Here is an 18,410-nt window from a genome sequence, read left to right as displayed (position 1 = left end):
AACTCGGGTGTTTTCAGTGTTACCACTATTGTTTACAAACTCTAGGTTGATTAAAATATTTTTTTACTATTATACTCTACTAATCTCACGTAACTCATCGTGTGAGTGTGTGAGTGTGTCTGTAGTTTGGTTGCGTTAAATCATGATCACACTGTGTGACTAAAGGTCTGATAAACGGCGACCTGCTGATCCTGTGTTGGTCGATGTTTGACTTTGTGTCGCTCCTCCTTCATAACCACAAAACCTAGCTTTAAAACTCTTAGAAACTCATTCACTCACAGTCTGATTCCTGCAGACCCCCTTTAACTCATCCTATACCTCAGGACTGTTAAACATGGAGACTGTTTCCTCACACACACATGAATCCAGCAGCAGTAAGAGGAAAGTGATCGCGGTAGTGGGAGGCGGTTTGGTGAGAATCATTGCATCTTTATGACTTGATTAGCCTACATATCTTAAAATACTCTCAATCTCCATTTACTGTCTATATCAAAACAATCTCTGGATGTTTGAGTATTTGAAGAATGACTCAGAAAATGAAAGCAAAAACTGAATTAGTAGTGACTCAGTTCTATGTTGCACTTATTAGAGAATGTTTGCTATAAAAAAACAAGTGGATAGTTATTTTAGAATGTAACCTTTGTTAATCACAGTAATTCAGAGATAGTAATTCTACTATAACATACATGAGGAGCATGTTAATGATTGACAAAGTGGTTATGAAACTCTGTAAATGTTCTATTATATTACAGAGGGTGTTGACATTGACATTTTAAGATGAATCACATTAAAATGAGACTTTAGAGCAATTTAGTCTATGCGCTTTATGGTAATCTGTAAGCTGTTGTAGGTTCCTTTAAAATGTATGCCCTTCCTGTTAAGTAAAATGGATCAAGATCCCAATGACTCATCCTGCACCACGGAGTTTTCGTCCAATCAAATGCTTTCTATAATGAGAATGTCCCTGATGATGCCATTTGCTTTTGACTAACAACAGAATTCATGAATGAATCTATTGAGTTATGTGTGTGCTTTTCTTATTTTCATCAAGCATCTTCATCAAGTTTGTAGATGTATAAACCAACTTTAGGGTGAATATTCTTCTGATATCATGCTTAAGGGAATGACCAGTAAGATTGATGATAAAAATATGATCAATAATATTGCACTTGGCACAAAGCTCAAGAATACTGTCTTTAAATAACATGGTGCAATGATATTTGCTGGTTTAGACCTTTGGGCCTGAGAAAGTTCAGCAGTACCCAGTTCAAAAAAAAAAAAAAAAGATTAAAATAAAAGTTCTGCTTTATCTCTTTAATTCCTCCTACTTTAATAGGCTTAAAAGTTTATAGTTAAGTATAAGTTCATCGGAAATAAAAATAGGTCATTGCAAGCTTTCCAGAAGCCCTAAAATCCAATGTAATTTTCAACACTCTTACAAAAATGTACTGTGACTGAATCATGGTACAATATGATGGTAAATTATTAACATTTTCAAATACCATGCACTCCAATGTATTTCAGTGCATATAACGCTATTATCATGGCATATATAGGCCTATAAAAAAAGAAACATGCAATCACTTTGACACGATTGTATTTTTTGTTAGTACATGCAGATATTATTACTGTTGTAATCTATTTCTTACTCTAACCCTATCAATTTAGGTTGGATCTTTGAACGCCTGTTTCCTTGCCAAACGAGGATTTGACGTTGAAGTATTTGAATCTCGGGAAGGTGAAGACACGATCTATATCTCAAACCAGCATTAATTCTGCATCTCAGTTACATCGCTTCACTTTTTATTATTTATTCCACATACTGCAAAATCTTTAAGCACACTTACAATCTTGTGGAAGGATTTTAGACCATTTTAGACAGGAATAAGGCATTCAAATTTCTTCCCAACTTGTGTTTTTACTAACCCGTTCATTAAAACTTTTTATCCTGTTAGATATTCGGCAGGCAAAAGTTGTGAGGGGTCGAAGCATTAACTTGGCCCTGTCCCATAGGGGGCGCCAGGCCTTGAAACATGTGGGAATGGAGGATAAGGTGGGTTTTGTCATTTAACCTGTTTATTGTGGGAGTTTCATGCAATTTACATACATTTGTGTCCTCTTCATAAGAGAGCTGTTTATAGTTGCTCAAACTGTAAAGATATCATAAAAACAGATTTTCTCCTGAAACATATTTTCACTCATAAATAATGCATTGTTTTGAACAAGTAGTAGGCATTAGCAGATGCTTTTATCCACAGTGACTTACAGTTCAGGAGATTTATTAAAATACACAATACCTCTGGAGCTGGGTTCATTGTTTTTACATATTTCTGTCACGATTTATATTTTTTAGAGGCATGAAATTGCTTATTCGCAAAGAACTTGCCTAACCAGTATTTTGTATAACAACTAATGATGGCTGAGCTAGTCTCAAACTTTTCCACAGAGGGAAGTTAAGAAAATACCATGAGGAAGTGTGAACATGTAAAACTAGGTCATATGGTGCTTACACTCAGTACTTACACAGTCATTACAGAAGTATTGAATTGGAGTTCTAATGTATTTTGTTGGCACATACAGTGAGCACAGAGTTCTGTGTCTCTGCGATTTGGTTATTTTACAGTTGTGTGACTTTTCAGCCTGACCGAGCCAGGAATGCCAGACTCAGGAACCCTGAGTTAACACGATTTTTCGTATCTGACAGAGTGTGACAGTCAGTCTGAAGCTTTAGATGTATGAGGTGGATGGATGCAGCTGCTGTGAGCCCTTGTATTTGAAATGCATAACGTGATTTACCTAAGCAGGACATCTGCCTGGATCAACATCCTTTGTTGGTCCTGGAACAACATTCCCATCAACCCAGATCATTCCCAGATTCGATTTTAGGGTTAAGTTTAGGGGCCTCAGTAATTGACTTTCATTGCCCTCTGGCTTTAGTTCCAAGTATTGTACTTAAGTAACTTGTAATCTCTTACAAGTTGAATAAAATTGCTGAATAAAAGTATTCTTACAGTATATATATAAAAATAAAAAATAATATGTTTACTCAGCAAGGATGTATTTAAAGTCCACCTGTATTCAATCATTTTAACCCTTAAAACTCAACACCAAAATTACATATTTAAATGTTTTTTTACTTAAAAAATTTCTTCATGCCTTAAAAAAGCTTGAATGTAACTCTACATCCTTGACTCATTTAGTATACGCAGTTCTATGAATATGCAAATTAGCCCCGCCTCCACTCATTCACACCAGCTCAGAGATCGACTCCTTGACATTCACACATTGACGTGATTGGTTACAAGGTTGTTTGTGACGTCACAAACACCAGCGATTTCAAACCACATTTTTGAGACTGTCTTTGGTTCACTGGACTTAAGGAGAAAATACTCATCAGTGGTGTTGACTTAAAGCTGCTAAAGAGGATGTTTTGTTTTATACATTTTTGCAATATTACTTGAAACTGTCTTTACTAACTGATAAAAGACTATTTATTAGGTGCACTGAAAGTAATAATATTAATATACATCATCTGTGCATGAGGTAGGGCCTTAAAAACATCAGCCAATCGTTTACTTGATCATCGCGTAAACGATTGGCCCTCTGGCTTGTCAATCACTGCCATGACGTTCCTTGTGAGAAACGAGCGTGGCTGCGCTCTCCAGTAACTTTCCACACTCTACGGGCACCGCATGCAAAGTTTTTGTCAGGAGACAGGAGTAACAACTGCAGACTATGAGTTACCTGCGATGAGTCCGACATAATGAATCCACTAACACGACACAGGGAATGCCGGTGGTAAACACTCGTGTTCCAATACTCGTGCACGAGTTTTGGGAGGCGTTCCCTCAAAATGAGCTGTGAAGGAGGAGGGTTGTTCTTACGCATGCGCTCATTTCAAAAACTCAGTAACAGTCTTTGGTTTCTCAGTCGACGAAAAGATCCTCTTTAGCACCTTTAATAATTTGAACATGGTTTGTCTTATAGCACATTAAAAACACCACATAGATATAAACAACATTAAAAGCTTCATTTTCACCATTGGGGACTTTAAGTGTTATCAACATTGATAAGAAAAAGAAATGTTTCTTGATTTTAGAATTTTGTGATCATGTGACACTGAAGACTGGATTAATGATGCTGAAAATTAAATAAGTTAAATAAATATCTGCTACCATTTCCTTGCTGATATAATGTATTTAGCAGTAAGTTTAGACAGTCAACTCTGTTTTTTTTTTTCTTTCTTTCTTGTAGATAGTCTCTAAAGGCATTCCAATGCACGCCCGTATGATCCATAATATGAATGGAAAACGTTCTCCCATACCCTACGGCAAGAAGGGACAGGTAACAAATAACTATTTACACATCAGATCTACACATTCATATTCACATGTAGTAACTTCAAATTGTTACCCTCTGGATGCTTGCCTCAGTCAAGTCAAGTCAAACTTATTTGTATTAAACTTCTCACAATACACATTGTTTCAGCTTTACAGAAAATCATGATGGTAATGTTTATTATAACTTCATGCCTTATAGTTGCATTTAGCAGATTAGAGCTGAATATAGTTTACATTTTGCAACTATATATAAGCAACCATGGAGTGGATACGCTGTAGCAGTTCAGAAATGCTCAGTCAAAGGTTGTTGAGCAGTTACAGGGTTATTTACCCACTAGTTGAGAACATTTACATCAGACATACATTCATGCATGATGGAGTCTGCTGATACATAGCTTGAGCACCATGACCAGTGACCCCAGCAGAGTCAATACAACCTTCTCCTTTAAAACCAGTTTGTTAATCATTACAATCATAATACACACATAAAAGTGGCAATTAGGACTTTGGCATTGCCTTTTTTCCTTCTGTTTATGAGAAATCAGCACTTATTTTTCACTTCCTGTCATACTGAATCTAAACCATTCCATGTAATAAGGAATTATGACACAAAAAGATAAATATATTTGTCAAATGTACAAACCTGATTCCAAAAAAATTGGGACACTGTACAAATTGTGAATAAAAACAGAATGCAATGATATGGAAGTTTCAAATTTCAATATTTTATTCAGAATACAACATAGATGACATATCAAATGTTTAAACTGAGAAAAAGTATCATTTTAAGGGAAAAATTAGTTGATTTTAAATTTCATGGCATCAACACATCTCAAAAAAGTTGGGACAAGGCCATGTTTACCACTGTGTGGCATCCCCTCTTCTTTTTATAACAGTCTGCAAACGTCTGGGGACTGAGGAGACAAGTTGCTTAAGTTTACGAATAGGAATGTTGTCCCATTCTTGTCTAATACAGGCTTCTAGTTGCTCAACTGTCTTAGGTCTTCTTTGTCGCATCTTCCTCTTTATGATGTGCCAAATGTTTTCTATGGGTGAAAGATCTGGACTGCAGGCTGGCCATTTCAGTACCCGGATCCTTCTTCTACGCAGCCATGATGTTGTAATTGATGCAGTATGTGGTCTGGCATTGTCATGTTGGAAAATGCAAGGTCTTCCCTGAAAGAGATGATGTCTGGATGGGAGCATATGTTGTTCTAGAACTTGGATATACCTTTCAGCATTGATGGTGCCTTTCCAGATTGTCCTTGTCCTCTTTAGTCCGGATGACATGGCGTCCCAGTTTTCCAAAAAGAACTTCAAATTTTGATTCGTCTGACCACAGAACAGTTTTCCACTTTGCCACAGTCCATTTTAAATGAATCGGGTTTGTATATAAATGTAAATAAATACTGAAAAGGGAGGAAAACATATTCTGTAGTTGACATCAAATGAGTGGATAGGTTGTTTTACATTCCCGCATTATTGGAAAAAAAAAAACTAATAACTAATAAGAAAACTAATTAAAAAGTTAGAAGTATACAATTTTACGGAGCCCCGCACATGACATGCAAGAAAAAAAAGTAAATTGTGTGCATGATTTACTAATCCGTTCCCTCGATTTACTAAATCATGCCCACGTTTTAATATTTCGTTCCCTCGATTTGCTCAATTGTGCACATGATTTAGCCTACTATTTTTTTCCTGCATGTCATGTGCAGGGCTCCGTACTATTTGGATAATTTTGCAAATTAATACATTTAGGCCATCATAATATTCACTGCTTTACAATAGAATATTTTATGTTAAATATTAAATATTAGTCATAAAGAAAAACTATTTGAGAACCACTGTTCTGAGTATCCTTGCTAAATATCCTGTTTCACTCAGAAATATATCACAGCCTGGAAATTGGTGGTGAAACACTGTTTCATGTTGGCTTTTGAGGCAAAAAGCCCTCAGATATGCAGATATGCTCAGATATAAAAACAGTGCACATGGAAAAAGCTCTGACCCAGTGTTCATTTTGTACATCATGAGGTCTGCAGATATTATGATTACTAGAAATCAGCAGATGGACAGGAACAGAACTGCGTTTTAATCATTATCTTTTTACTACTGCTGTGTAATCCCCTCATAACACACACACACACACACACACACTGTGTGTAATGGACTGATGGCAGTGATGTGTGTCATGGTGCTTTTAAACAGTTATGACATGTAAGCTGTAGTGTATATTGGAGATCAGGTGACTGAACTCCAAATCTGTCATAAATCCATCATTTCAGACTGAAAATATCCCATATAATCCAGAACATGCATAGTAGGGATTAAAGTTGTGATTCCACCATCTGACTGACCACACTAAGCATGACTGTTCAGTGTCGTGGTGTTCTTTCTTTTGTAGTACATCCTCTCAGTGGACAGAGCCAACCTCAACAAGGAGCTGCTAACAGGTACAACTGTTCATTTAACCAACTTCATTCAAAAGCAATTTGAATGACTGAATGTGCCACTTTATATCAAATCATATTTCAATAAAGGTACCACTTTCATTACTTAAAATACCTTTTTGGGTTCTTTTGAAGAAACCCTGCGTCCTTATATTTGCATATCTATCCCAAATGGTATGCAAATGTTCCTCTTTCTTTTCAATTTCTTTATTCATTTGCCCACTTTTCAGGAACCGGTCAATTCCTGATGGATAAAATCAAGTCCTTTCCTATTTTTTCTTTTCTTGTTAAATATCCAAATTCAATCAGAAATAAACTACCATTCAAAAGTTTGGGGTTGGTAAGATTTTTTTAATGTTTAAATGTTATGTTCACCAAGGCTGCATTTATTTGATCAAAAATACAGTAAAAAAAAAAGTAATATTGTGAAATATTATTACAATTTAAATGAACTATTTTCAGTTTTAATATATTTTATAATGTAGTTTATTCCTGTGATGGCAAAGCTGAATTTTCAGCATCATCACTCTAGTCTTCAGCGTCACATGATCCTTCAGAAATCATTCTAATATACTGATTTGGTTAATATTTTAGTGGAAACAGTGATATTTGTTCAGGATTCTTTTATGAATAGAAAGTTCTAAAGAACAGCATTTATTTGACAGTAAAAAAAATGTTTGTTGTCAGTTTAATGCATCCTTGCAGAATAATAATTAAAAAATCTAGTGTACATTAGACTATGGTTGCAAATTTGTGAACGTTCTTTCATGATGACTAAAAGGTAGTAAATTTAAGTAGTAATACCTGTAAATGAACAAGAAATACATTTAAAGTACATACTTTTTGTGCTTAGTACAAGTATGTGAACTGGGATGCGGTCAAACGTGATGTTATTCGCTTTTATTTACTGAATAAACATGCAGAATTGATATGATTTCTTGCAGCGGCAGACGTATATCCAAACACTACACTGAACTTTAATCACAAGCTGCACGACTGGAGTCCAAAAACAGGAACCATGACCTTTATTGGGTAAACAGTGATCTCTTTCTCTCTAAATGTCTTTCTGTTTCCATGTTGGACATGGCAATGCCATGTTTTTGGGCAAATAATACTATTAATATTTTGTCATTATTTACTCACTTTCATGTCATTTTTTTTCTTTTTCTTTTTTGGAGATGTCTTCACATAGATTTATTCCATTTATAAAAACAAAACAAAAACAAACATGAAGGTTTGGAATGATGTGGGTAAATAAATAATGACGGAATTTTAATTTTAGGTGAACTATATCTTTAAGAATGTAACTTCCATCACTGGGGTCAGGTTTGGCTGCCTCACAGGGTCATGTGATCACAAGAGTTTGTTAATTTACTTCAGTCTGTGGATATTCAATGTGAATTAGATTGTATTTCAGTAGAGATGTAAATGAGATTTCATCTCTTAACAGACCTGATGGCCAAAGGAAGGAGATACAGGCTGATCTGATCGTAGGCTGTGATGGAGCTTTCTCTGCCGTCAGGAAGCAGTTCCTACGGCAAAGTCGTTTCAATTACAGCCAGACATACATTCCCCACGGGTACATGGAGCTCACCATGCCTCCTAAAGATGGAGATGTAAGCATCACAGCATGTTATCCGACAATCTTCCTTACATAACTGCCCCCATTTTGTCTGTTCACATCTCTCTTTTTATCTCCCTGTCCTCTAAGTTTGCGATGGAGCCCAATTATTTGCACATTTGGCCCAGAAACACTTTCATGATGATTGCCCTGCCTAACTTGGTGAGGTCATTTAATAATTTCCTTTACATTATGTATTGCCGTTATATTGCCGTTTTTACTCATTTTTTTAAATTATTATTTTTTTTAAGTTTTGTGATTATTATTATAACAATAAAATGTTATTTTATAATAATATTTTATTATTTTATTGACTTTTTGTGATTATTATTATTATTAAATATTAAATAATATTATTTATTAATGTTTATGATATTATTTTTAAATATTAAATAGTTTATTTAATTGTTTATTAACTTTATTATTATTATTATTGTTTTTTTAAATATTAAATAATATTTTATATTATTGTTTATTAAAGTTTTCTGTGTTTATCTGTGATTATTCATTAGTTTTTGTGATAATTATTATTATTAAATATTAAATAATATTTTATCATTTATTAAAGTTTATGATATTATTATTTTTAAATATTAAATATTTTATTTAATTGTTTATTAACTTTATTATTATTATTATTATTATTATTGTTTTTTAAATATTAAATCATATTTTATATTATTGTTTATTAAAGTTTTCTGAGTTTATCTGTTTAGTTTTTTTAAGATTATAATTATTATTATTAAATATTAAAGAATATTGTATCACAATTAACAATTGTGATTATTCATTAGTTTTTGTGATTATTATTATTTTAATTTTATAGAAAATATTATTATTATTTGGATATTGTATAGAATTAAATATTTTTAGAATATTTTATTATAAAGGTTTTTTGTGATTATAATAATAATAACAGTATTTTTTAAATATCAAAGAATATTTTATTATTTATTAAAGTTTTCTTTGATTATTCAGTTTTTTTGATTATTATTATTATTATTATTATATTTCTGATGTGGTCTTTCAGCACAAATACAACCTTTATATTTCCACTTAATATTCCCCAAATCTCAACATAAAATATTCTATATTTTTCATAGTATATTTTATGTCTGTGGTTTTTCATAGTATATTCAGGGTCTTTAGAATTACTGTTTATGACATTGGTTTATGAATAATTCAAATAATTCGTCCTCCAAAAGCATTTTGAAGGTACATTATAATCTTTTGCTTTGGTTATGTTGTAGTTTCCTTGTGGAAAATCATGTTCCTTTTGATTTTGTTTTTGAAGGACAGGACATTCACATGCACCCTATTCATGCCCTTTGAAGATTTCGAGAAGATCCGCAGCGGTGAAGAGGTCATTAGTTTCTTCCAGAAATACTTCCCTGACTCTATACCTCTAATAGGAGTGTGAGTACAGCTCTTTCTCCCTCTCTTTCAGTCTGCTACTCACAGGTCTGAAGTACATCTTAGTGAGGTGTGAAATTGCAGTCTAACAGACCCACAAGCCAGTGGGTGTTTTTTTTTATATGAATGCCGAAGGTGATGGGGAGATACAGTACTGACATGACAGGGGTGAGGACATCGAGTGATTTTAAACCTCACAGAACTGTAAATGAGTTTCAAACAGCTCAGTGTGCTGTTCAGCATTCAAGAGTCAACAGAAGATTTTCTCATTTTGCTCAAGGTTTACATTTGCTTGTAAAAATCATTCAGCACTCTATGTTACACGAACTTGAGCACTGAAAGATCCAACAAAACTACATGGATTTTCAGCATCATTCCTCCAGTCTTCAGTGTCACATGATCCTTCAGAAATCATACTTCATGCTGATTTGCTGCTCAAGAAATTTTTTTGAAAGATGAGTTCAAAATAACAGCATTTATTTGAAATGTCTTTACTGCCACTTTTGATTAATTTAATGCATCCTTGCTGAACAAAAGTTTTTCTTTAAAAAAATCTTACTGACCCCAAATTTTTGAATGCTAGTGCATGATAATATTATTTTGACACCACTTACATCAATGAGCCACAGTCACCATTTTTCTTTATTATATCTAAATAAGATGCAATCCAAAGTGAATGGCGACCAAGACTCTCCTTTTGTGATTCACTGAATAAAGGAAATCATATGGGATTAAAATAAGAATGACAGTGATGATATTAAATGATCTTCTGCATCTTAATTTGACATTGACCTTTACATAAAATATTCCATTTCAGTCTTTCATAATATATGCTGAATAATAACTAGTAAATGTGCAAAATAATTATACAGGGTGGAACGCTCAAAATGTAGGTTTTTATTTTAATTCAAAGGAGGCTTTGGATGAGATTGTCCTGCGTTAAATGTCATAATTAACATAATTAAGCAGCGAATCATTGTGCCATAAAGAAAAGAGCCAGTGTTGTATATGCATGTACGTTATCTCCTCGTGCATGTATTCTGTCAGACTGAGTGTGTTTATGTGTGCTTGTGTTTTCTCAGTGAGGCTCTCAAACAGGATTTCTTCCGGCTGCCTGCTCAGGCCATGGTCTCGGTGAAGTGCTCCCCGTATCATCTGTTTGATAAGTGTGTTCTCATGGGAGATGCGGCCCACGCTGTGGTTCCTTTCTATGGTCAAGGCATGAATGCGGTAAGTGTGGGTGGTAAGGACATTTATTCTGATCAACCTGCTTCAGTTTTTTTTTCAGTTAATCTCCTGCTGTAATTGCTCCCAATTAGGTAAACATAACCTAAATATCATTTTGCAATTTACTGCTGAAATGAAATTAACAGTATACAGAAATTTAGATAAGTATAATAACCCTGATATGGATCTTATTTTAAAGGGGTCATGGCACGAGAAAACAAACTTTTCTTGATCTTTTGACATATAAGAGGTCTTTGTACGATTAAAACACCCTGCATAGATTAAAATATCCTCATTATAAACAAAGCATTTATTCCAAGGCCCAAAAACGGCTTGCTCTGATATTGCGGGATCTGTGACATCTTACATCTTACAGAGCAAATACATTTGCATATGACTGCCTCCAGAGTAAGCCATCGACGAATAGTTATAATCATTGCACCATAGGCCCCGCCCACTGCCATTCAGTCGCTTAACGGCTGATATTTGCCTACACTGGATGTGAGCGGCATGTCAAAAGCAAATAGAAACCATTATATTCAGTAACGCTGTCAACACTGGATAGAGTATACAGATGTCTGCCGACAACAGGACAAATGGAAGCGTAAATGGAAGAGTAAAGGAAGTTTAAACAGCTTGTTTGTGTCTCTGTAGTTATAGACTTCAGAAGGATCCCTGCGTCAGGAACAATTGGATGGTTTATTGCAATGGCATCCTCGTTCACAGAAAATTATGTTTGTTCGGAGCATTTTGTTTTGTAAATGAGGCACAGTGTAATAGAGAGTTCATCATTTTAGACAGAGGGCTAGAATAAAGGCAGAAAATTATCTTTTTTCACACACACACATTTTGACTTATACATTTGAGTGTTTCAACTGAAAGCCCAGAAAGCATTGTTTATTTCTATTCACAGGGCTTTGAGGATTGTTTAGTTATCGACGAGATTATGGACCAGTTGAATGAAAACATTGGTAAGACAGAACCAGCTTCACAAGAAAATTTAAGTTCAAAAGATTTCTGAAATTAAAGGAATTAATTAATTAATTTAAAGTAATTTAATATAATTTAATTAAATATAAATTAATACAATTTCTCAAAAGTTCATCTGTCTTTTAAATCTAAATATACTTCGAATCATTTCATCCCAGAGTATAATCACAGGATGATTCCTAGTTCTCAGTATGGGTTATAAATACTTTATAAAAGCTAAGAGAGACAAATATTGGGTCTTAAATTGCAGGGACACAAAAAGTGCTCGCTGTATGTAAAACGTAAACATGAATAAAGGGGGAGAGCCGCTGTTGGAGATACATTATAGAAGTACATGAATTATTTTCTTATACTCTGCCTGCAGCTGCTGTGCTTGAAGAATACAGCAGAGTCCGAGTCCCTGACGATCATGCCATAGCTGACCTGGCCATGTACAACTATGTAGAGGTAACTCATATCAGCTGCAATACTGTATCTGAACACTAGGTGCTGTCACTTCCTGCAGTCACATGACTTCCCACATCACTTGCGGCTCAAGGGTAGTTCATTTGACATTGTTGTTCAAGATGCTAAACTGGATGGATGGTGATGTTAATGGATAAATGGATGGATGGACAAAACACCCATATGGCATAAAAAAAATATTAAAAATATATATCATATACACTACTGTTCAAAAGTTAAAAATACTATTACAATTTAAAATAACTGTTTTCTATTTGAATATATTTTAAAATGCTATTTAATCCTGTGATGACAAAGCTGAATTTTCAGCATCATTACTCCAGTCTTCAGTGTCACATGATCCTTCAGAAATCATTCTAATATGCTGATTTGCTGCTCAAGAAACATTTCTTATAGGCTAGGCTATGAACTTGAATAAATGCAAAATAATTTCTTTTCCCAATATAACATAACATTCCCAAACATAATATAACATTCCACAGGATATATGAGGATTTAATAAACCTATGAAACATATATTAATGTAAATGTTTTAAAATCTATTATATATTTTTTTCTGTATATATATATATATATATATATATATATATATATACAGTCAAACCAAACATTATTTAGACAATTTTGATATTTTTGGTATATTTTTACTAGTGGGTGCAGGACATTATAGATCATTTATGTAAGTGAGGATAGCAAGATAAAGTAAACTGTGACATATTATACCCAAAAATTCTTCATACAGTGGACTACCAGTAAAACTGATAAAAATTTGGAACCAAAAATTATATATATATATATATATATATATATATATATATATATATATATATATATATATATATATACACACACAGTGACACTTTTTATATATATACAGTACAGTCCAAAAGTTTGGAACCACTAAGATTTTTAATGTTTTTAAAAGAAGTTTCGTCTGCTCACCAAGGCTACATTTATTTAATTAAAAATACAGTAAAAAACAGTAATATTGTGAAATATTATTACAATTTAAAATAACTGTTTTCTATTTGAATATATTTCACAAAGTAATTTATTCCTGTGATGGCAAAGCTGAATTTTCAGCATCATTACTCCAGTCTTCAGTGTCACATGATCCTTCAGCAATAATTCTAATATGCTAATCTGCTGCTCAAGAAACATTTAATGTGTACAATTGTACAAAATATTTGTGTACAATATTTTTTTTCAGGATTATTTGATGAATAGAAAGTTCAAAAGAACAGTGTTTATCTGAAATCTAATCTTTTGTAACATTATAAATGTCTTTACTGCCACTTTTGATTGATTTAATGCATCCTTGCTGAATAAAAGTATTCATTTCTTTAATTTCTTTTCAAAAAAATAAAAATAAAAATTATTACTGACCCCAAACTTTTGAACAGTAGTGTATAATGCTACAGAAGCTTTGTATTTCAGATAAATGCTGTTCTTTTGAACTTTCTATTCATCAAGGAATCCTGAAAAAAAAAGTACACAACTGTTTTCAACATTGAAAATAATCATAAATGTTTATTGAGCAGCAAATCAGCATATTAGAATGATTTCTGAAGGATCATGTGACACTGAAGACTGGAGTAACAATGCTGAAAATTCAGCTTTGCATCACAGGAATAAATTACTTTGTCAAATATATTTAAATAGTACACAGTTATTTTAAATTGTAATAATATTTCACAATGTTACTGTTTTTTACTGTATTTTAATTAAATAAATGTAGCCTTGGTGAGCAGACGACACTTCTTTTAAAAACATTAAAAATCTTAGTGGTTCCAAACTTTTGGACTGTACTGTATATATATATATATATATATATATTAAAATGTCATCATTCCCATTTGGTTTTATATATATATATATAAAACCAAATGGGAATGATGACATTTTAATGGTATAAATGAAGTATAAATGAAGGAAATATATAATAATATTCCTGTAGCTCAACTTGGAGCTAGCAATGTCAAGGTCATGTAGGCAAAGCTGTCCTTGTTTTTCTGTTCATTAAGTTGAATGCAGTATGCACACATACATTACAGAACAAACACACACTGACACTTTTTCACACTGTAGCAGTAATCACTCTGCCACCAGCTGATCGGATGCAACATGCTGACCACAGTGAGACAGGTCATCCTCATTACTGATGGCAGAGTGAAAAATACAGGCGCACACACACACACACACACATACGCACAACACATTTGTTTTCAAGAGGTTTAGACCAGACCAAGATCTAGACCATTAAATGCTGCCATTAGCTTCGCTCACTATGTGATTTGTGTGGTAGATGAGGGCGCATGTCAATTCCAGATATTTCCTGTTCCGAAAATACCTGGACAATATCCTTCACTTCATCATGCCAAAAACAATCATTCCACTTTACACAATGGTAAGAGCTTTTTTGTATTGTGTATCATCTTGTTTATTGTTGATATTTTGTTCTCTAAATGATACGCCTGATTACTTGCCTTTCAGGTCACGTTCACCAGAACACGGTACCATGAAGCGGTGAATCGCTGGCATTGGCAAGATAAGGTGAAGAAAAAACAAAACCTGTGTGTTGTAAAGTGCTCGAGAACAAATGACCCGTGCCAGTGTGAAATCAGGAACCGTGTGAGGCTGAAAACAGAGTTTTAAAACAGCATTTCCACTCTGAGCTATTAACAAAACATTATTTCAGTGTGGAGATCCATCAGTGTTATGATCATAACAGCACATTACAGTCTGATGGTAGAAGTTTTTTTATTAGAAACTCCAAAATATCCTGCTGTAGTTCAGGAACTAATCAGTGTGTTAAACTGTAAAATGAAATGAATGGTTAAACTTTTGGATTTTTTTCTAGAATGTGTGCAATAGCAAAATTCTGTATCCTACAATGCGAGTATGAAATGTTTATAGTATTTTTTATTTTTTTAAGCCATATCCAGTACTGCTCAGTAAGCAGTATGCTAGTTTTCCTTTCCAAACCTCTACTGTTCAAAACATTGCGATTTTTAATGTTTCTTATGCTCACCATGGCTGCATTTATTTGATCAAAAATACAGTAAAAATAGTAATACTGTGAAATATTATTACAATTTAAAATATCTTTTTTTATATTTTCAAATGTAATTTATTCCTGTGATGGTAAAGCTGAATTTTCAGCATCATTAGTCTAGTGTTTAGTGTCACATGATCCTTCAGAATTCATTCTAATATTCTGATATTCAATTTTTCAACATTGAAGATAAGAAATATTTCTTGAGCAGCAAATCAGAATTTTTGCTGCTATATATTTTTGTGGAAACTTACATTTTCAGGATTAAAAAGTTTAATAGAACAGCATTTATTTGAAATAGAAATCCTTTGTAACACTGTAAATGTCATTACTGTCACTTTTGATCAGTTTATTTAATGCATCCTTGCTGAACTTTAATCAAACACTACATTGTTAATGAAGTGAAATGTAAACATAGTGCTTTTCATTTAATAATGTACAAACTGAATGGAAATCAAAGCAGATGCCTTTAGAAGCCTACATGATTCTACTTAAAACTTTCTCACCGTATACAAAACTAATTGATTGTGATCCATCAGTAAATGTCTTGCTGCTCTTTTTCAGGTGATCACTCAAGGTCTGTGGCTGTGTGGTGTTGTGTCCGCAGCAGGAGGGACGTATGTCTGGGTCAGACACTCTTACAAACTCCCCAGCATCTCTGTAGAGCATCTGTGGACCCGCATACTCGCTTTAAAAAGCTTCTAAAATAAATAGAACACAATGCACAGGAAAGCCTTTCATACTCTTCTTCAGTACAAGTTAAGCTCTGTTTTGTGGCATGATTTTGTTTACCACTGGAAATAATTTCGACTGGTCCCTCAGTGTAGTGCACTTAAAATGGGAGTACACTGGGCCAGCTCTCTAAATGGTTTAAAAGCAGCAATGTGCAGCTGGTATGATTGTTGAAGCACTTATCTTTTCATCAACAGATGCTGTAATGCAAAGTGACTTATATTGCATTCAAGGTATACATTTTATCAGTTCATGCATTCCCTGGTATGCTAATCTTTAGCATTGCTAACGCCATGCTGTACTTCTTGAGCTACAGGAATGCCGCACTGACACTAGTTACTCTAGATCCATTTTAAGTGTAGATAATTCTGTATTTTCAGTGATAAATCAACATATGTCTCAGGTTCTTTAACTTGTTCTAAATCCAGAATATTCCTTTAAATAAGTCACCATGAGCTTGAAATTGTTTTGTGGGAGAAATAAAGGACATTCAGAGTGAACGTCTAATCTGGTTTGCTATACATCTGAATGGGTGTTGTGATCTCTAAGCACATTAAAGATATAATTAGGCCTACTGTTTTTAATTATTTAAAACTCAATCTGATCACTGTTCTTGTAGATTCAAAATGAGTTAAATGTGACTAAATAAAATTTTGATCACTAAATGCTTGAACTCCTCTGCTTCATGGGTCTGTCTTCACCGTCTCACTTTCAGTACAATTAAAACATTGTAATATATCCTTTTTTCCTGCCCTGATGGTTGTCACTGAATTTAATCCTTGTTTGCATTTAACCCACAAATCCTCCTCGGACCATAATCCATGAATGAGACAGATGCCTTCTGAACCACTCAACCGGACATTCAGTCATTCAACTTTCATTTTAAAACATTAATTTATCAGTATGTCTTTTCTGTATTTTAAATTTCATGAAATTGTAATCACAAACTATTTATTTTAGTTTTAGGTTCACGTCAGTTATTTATTTAGAACTGGAAAAATCGTATGGTGCAGTCAAATGTATTGTTGTTCAGTGAATTTTACGCGGGAGAAGTAATTTCAGTAGGAATCCTCGCAATCCTGAAGTTCGCTAGCCTGGGTGCCAGCCCGAACCCCGCTCACAACATTTTTTGGACGGGAAGTTCGGTCTGGACTCGATCCATTGTGGAGTAATTATGCTCGGCTCCCAGAAGGCCGAGCCAATCAAATTGCCAGGGCGGGCTTTAATCGATGATGGACAGGCTATCTGCGGTTACGTAACCACCCACGTCATCAAAGAGCGCTTGGGTTGAATTGGTTTTCACCAACGATGACTGCAGCTGGAGAAGTAAGATGTTTAGATTCCGCTATCACGTCTGTAATAAAAGAAATCGACAGCGCATTAATTTTAAAAGACGAACAAAGAACCGCAATCAAGGCATTTGTCGATGGGAAAGATGTGTTTGCCGTCCTTCCAACGGGATTCGGCAAAAGTTTAAGTACAAGTTCAACATACGTCACTTACTGCGTTGCTCTGATTGGTTGTAGGTCTATCCAATTGAGTGCAGAGTTTTTTTTTTACTGGTTCGGTTAAGACACGCCCCATAATTCAAGTGCAATGGAGCAGTATCAGACTCACATTCTGCCTAGAATATGAGTATGACGAAGTCAGGCTAGAAGTTCGCACAAGGGCGAAGTACACTGTATTGCCAAAAGTTTTGGGACGCCTACCTTTACGTGCACATGAACTTTAATGACATCCCATTCTTAATCCGTAGGGTTTAATATGGAGTTGGCCCACCCTTTGCAGCTATAACAGCCTCAACTCTTCTGGGAAGACTTTCCACAATGTTTAGGTGTGTGTTTATGGGATTTTTTGACCATTCTTCTAGAAGCGCATTTGTGAGGTCAGGCAGTGATGTTGGACAAGAAGGCCTGGCTCACAGTCTCCGCTCTAATTCATCCCAAAGATGTTCTATCGGGTTGAGGTCAGTCAAGTTCCTCCACACCAAACTTGTTCATCCATGTCTTTATGGACCTTGCTTTGTGCACTGGTTTCACTTGGCACAATGCAGTCAGGCAAGTACCGTTCTCCTGGCGACCGCCAAACCCAGACTCGTCTATTGGATTGCCAGA

General features: G+C 34.3%; 1 protein-coding gene across 1 annotated transcript; it reads left to right on the top strand.

Moving 5' to 3' along the window:
• Positions 1 to 122: 122 nt before the first annotated feature.
• On the top strand, positions 123 to 16,969 carry LOC125276694 (kynurenine 3-monooxygenase). Its single transcript, XM_048204466.1, has 15 exons — positions 123 to 412; positions 1,669 to 1,738; positions 1,956 to 2,053; positions 4,255 to 4,344; positions 6,748 to 6,796; positions 7,738 to 7,825; positions 8,244 to 8,409; positions 8,505 to 8,576; positions 9,709 to 9,830; positions 10,910 to 11,057; positions 11,968 to 12,025; positions 12,409 to 12,491; positions 14,815 to 14,916; positions 15,003 to 15,062; positions 16,129 to 16,969. The coding sequence occupies exons 1-15, from the start codon at positions 335 to 337 to the stop codon at positions 16,267 to 16,269; spliced, it is 1,425 nt and encodes a 474-aa protein (XP_048060423.1). The 5' UTR covers positions 123 to 334; the 3' UTR covers positions 16,270 to 16,969.
• The last annotated feature ends 1,441 nt before the right edge of the window (positions 16,970 to 18,410 follow it).

Source organism: Megalobrama amblycephala, linkage group LG10 (genome assembly GCF_018812025.1).
Source record: "Megalobrama amblycephala isolate DHTTF-2021 linkage group LG10, ASM1881202v1, whole genome shotgun sequence".
NCBI lineage: Eukaryota > Metazoa > Chordata > Actinopteri > Cypriniformes > Xenocyprididae > Megalobrama > Megalobrama amblycephala.
Note: the sequence above shows the minus strand (reverse complement) of the source record. Positions and strands in the feature narration are given on the sequence as shown.

What these genes read in the sequence shown, in the direction of transcription:
- LOC125276694 (XM_048204466.1), top strand. Translation starts at nt 335, where the DNA reads ATGGAGACTGTTTCCTCACACACACATGAATCCAGCAGCAGTAAGAGG. An exon ending in ATGGTCAAGGCATGAATGCG is followed by an intron (nt 11,058 to 11,967) that starts GTAAGTGTGGGT and finishes TTCTATTCACAG; the next exon opens with GGCTTTGAGGATTGTTTAGT. An exon ending in GCTGGCATTGGCAAGATAAG is followed by an intron (nt 15,063 to 16,128) that starts GTGAAGAAAAAA and finishes GCTCTTTTTCAG; the next exon opens with GTGATCACTCAAGGTCTGTG.